Below are 3,087 nucleotides of genomic sequence, written 5' to 3'. Positions count from 1 at the left end.
TTCGGCAATTGATATTGACTTTTACGGAAGAGATTAAAAACTAACAATTTCTCTTTTAATTCCTTACCTTCTGGGAATCGTCGAAAAATAGTTGTGAGAAGTTGAAGCACCGTTCATCTCCATGTCATCGACCTGCATCTGCTGCTGCGCTGCTGTCTGCTGCGTCTGCGGCAGGTCCAGCAGGTCGGGGAAGTTGGCGCTGCCTCCGCTGCTGCTACTCCTCAGCAGGGAAGCTCCGGTGCTCCCGACGGCGGCTCCCTCCTGCTGCAGGAGAGGTCCTTCGAAGGACTGCTGAGGTTCCTGTTGCCTCAGATAGTCCCTCTGGAGTGCCACCTCTTTGCTCTGGTACGCGAGGTCCTTCCACTTGGTCTTCTCGTCGAAGTTGTCCCTCGAGAGCTCGGCCTTGGGAATCTCGACGTAGGAGACCTTGCGGGGCGAGTCCGCCGAGGTCGAAGTCTTTTTTCTAGGCTCTATCTCCTCCGCTTGCTCGCAAAGCCTGTTCGAATCCTTATCACTGTACACGGCGGGTTTCTCCAAGTCCTTCGAGATCACGAACTCGTCCATCGAAGTGTCCCGGACGACCCACGACTTGCCGCTCGCCTCCGCAAGGATCGGCGACGAGTCGACCTCGCTGGTAGGAACAATATGGTAATCGGAAAGCTTTGGGTGTTTCTTCGTCTCCGTCATCGCGATGCTCTGGTCCTCGTCCTCGTCGTGGAGCGTCCCGATGGAGTTCAGGTGGATCCTGCTGGAGGAGTGGGCGCCCGAGAGGCTCGCGTTGGAGGTAAGAGTACTCTGGAACTCCTCCTTCGCCCGCCGCTGACGCTGCCTAAGGTTTCTCCTCCTGAAGATGACGGCGCACAGGAGGACGATAATGACCACGAAGAAGACGCCGCCACCCAGTACCGCTCCGGCCATGAAGACCTTGTTGAGGGCCACCCGGGGGACCTCAATGATCTCCTTGGAAACCTGGAGGGTGAGGTTGGTCTCTGACCTGCCGGCCTTGTTCTCGGCTACGCAGCGGTAAGTTCCCTGGTCATGTGGGGCGGCGCCGGCTATCGTCAGGTTGGAAAGCCGGGCGTTGTGGTCCGGCGCCATGAGCTCTAGGACCCGGTATCGGCGAGTCTCCGTCGCCGTCGTGTTGTCCAGCTGCCGGTCGCCCACCAGCCACGTCACGAGGGCGTCGAGGTCGGTCTCGAGCTTGCAGGCGAGGGAGACGTTGTCCCCGTGGGCCGCGAGGACTCTTGGAGCCACGGCCGTCACGGAAGGGACGCAGACGAACTCGTCGAGGGTGAGACTCTGCCACTTGCGGTCCCTAAGACGCTTCGGCCGGTTGCACTTGCTTGGGACGGCCTCCGCCACGTTCCTCCGCGTCATCCACCTCCTCAGGGGACGCAGGTGGCAGTCACAGACCCAAGGGTTCCCGTGGAGGTTGAGCCCATGGAGGGCCACCAGGGGCCTCATTGTCTCCATGGTGATGATCTTCAGGAGGTTGCTCCCGAGGTGGAGGACCTCGAGTCGCGACAGGGCCTTGAAAGCGTCTTCCATGATGCTGGCGATCCGGTTCTCACCGAGGTTGAGCTTGATGAGATCGGGCGTGAGGGTGAACGCCGACGAAGGAAGACTCGTGAGGTGGTTACGTGCCATACGGAGCTCCCGAAGGCCGCTCACGTCCTTTAGAGCCCTCATGGGGACCGTCTCCAGCTGGTTGTCGCTCAAGTCCAGCTCGACCAGGTTCGACAGACCCCGGAAGGAACCTTCCTTCAGCTCCGTCAGTTTGCAGAACTTGAGCCACACCTTCTGCAAGTTAAGGAGGGCCGCGTCCTGGAAAGCGTCCTTGGGAAGGATCTTTAGGTTGTTCCCCGTCAGGTCCAGCACCTGCGTGGTGGACTCCAGTTTCTTGGGGATGTCGATGAAGGAGGCGTCGACGCAGGAGACTGCCTCTTTGCCGTCCTTCCACTTGCACTCGCACACCTTGGGGCAATCGCCCCGCGCCTCGCCCGCCATCGCCGTCAGGAGAAAGGCCGCCGTCAGCACCAGCGGCAGGCCCGCTTCCAGCTTCGCTCTCAACGGCCCCCGCGCCCTTAATCTGGTGAAAGGCGGGGAAGGGCTATGGCTCATTACCATGGCCTGGCCAGGGGCCACTAGGCCACCGCGTCACCATCACCCACGAAGTGGGGCCGTGGGGGCTACGCGGCCGCGGACGTCGTCGTCGTCGTCGCCTTCGCTTTCGTCGACGTCGTCGTCGGTATCACCGACCCTGAGACGCCGGTGTGAGAGCCATGCCAGTGTGAGTGGGGAAGGACTTGTTTTTTTTTTTTTTCTTCTTCTTCTCCTTTTCAAATTGGCTCAGTCAGACAAACGTGACTCAGAACTTTAAACATTGAGGCAAAGGGTTCTCGACGGCTCTCCAGTAGCCTCTCCACCTCGACTACCCCACCACCGCTTCTTCCTCCTCCTCCTCCTCCTTCTTTGTTTTCTAGATGCAGAGACGTCCCGGAAGTGGATGCACTCAAGACGACGACCCAATCACCTTGGTATCGATTTTGTCAACAAAGAAACAGAAATCAAAGAAGCTGGTAAGTCTTTCGAACGGAAGTGGAAAAATAAAAAGATAAAATAAAAACGATGGAAAATGGAGGGTGGATCTTGTGACACCCTTTTACGTAATAAATTTCCTCTTCTTCTCTTGTTATTCTACTCCAATTTCTGACTCTCCTTCCTCTCCTTGTTCAACCTGTCTTCCTCCCTTAATACCCTGAAATATTAGTCGTATTGGATATAATTCTCAGGGTCTTCTACAACCTTGCTGCGTCCCAGACCTTTCTCACCTCCTCTGTGCTTCTCGTGGCTCCCCGTGCACTCACTAGATGGCTCGAGTGACGGCGAAGACTTCAGAAGAGCCGCGCGTAGTTCTTGTGAGCACTTCGTGGTTCCGAGTAGCCAATAACTCGAGGTACAACTTGAAAAAGTGAGGAAGGACTTGAGGACGTCTGTTCAAACTTGGATGCAGTTGAAGGCTTCCCGATGGGATGTGGAGGGAGAAGAGAAGCAGAAGGAGAAGATGAAGACGGTGAATTGCTTGCC

General features: G+C 57.1%; 1 protein-coding gene across 1 annotated transcript in view; it reads right to left on the bottom strand.

Moving 5' to 3' along the window:
* LOC143018871 (uncharacterized) overlaps positions 1-2,117 on the bottom strand; it is a 26,897-nt gene extending 24,780 nt beyond the window's left edge. Inside the window, exon 1 of the mRNA XM_076174408.1 lies at positions 68-2,117. Coding sequence (XP_076030523.1) covers positions 68-2,007 — 1,940 coding nt within the window. The 5' untranslated portion in view covers positions 2,008-2,117. The remainder of the gene's footprint in view (positions 1-67) is intronic.
* Between the last annotated feature and the right edge of the window lie 970 nt (positions 2,118-3,087).

This window comes from Oratosquilla oratoria, chromosome 36 (assembly GCF_046742065.1).
Source record: "Oratosquilla oratoria isolate Oo_2021 chromosome 36, ASM4674206v1, whole genome shotgun sequence".
Lineage (NCBI taxonomy): Eukaryota > Metazoa > Arthropoda > Malacostraca > Stomatopoda > Squillidae > Oratosquilla > Oratosquilla oratoria.
This window is presented reverse-complemented; position numbering and strand designations above follow the sequence as displayed.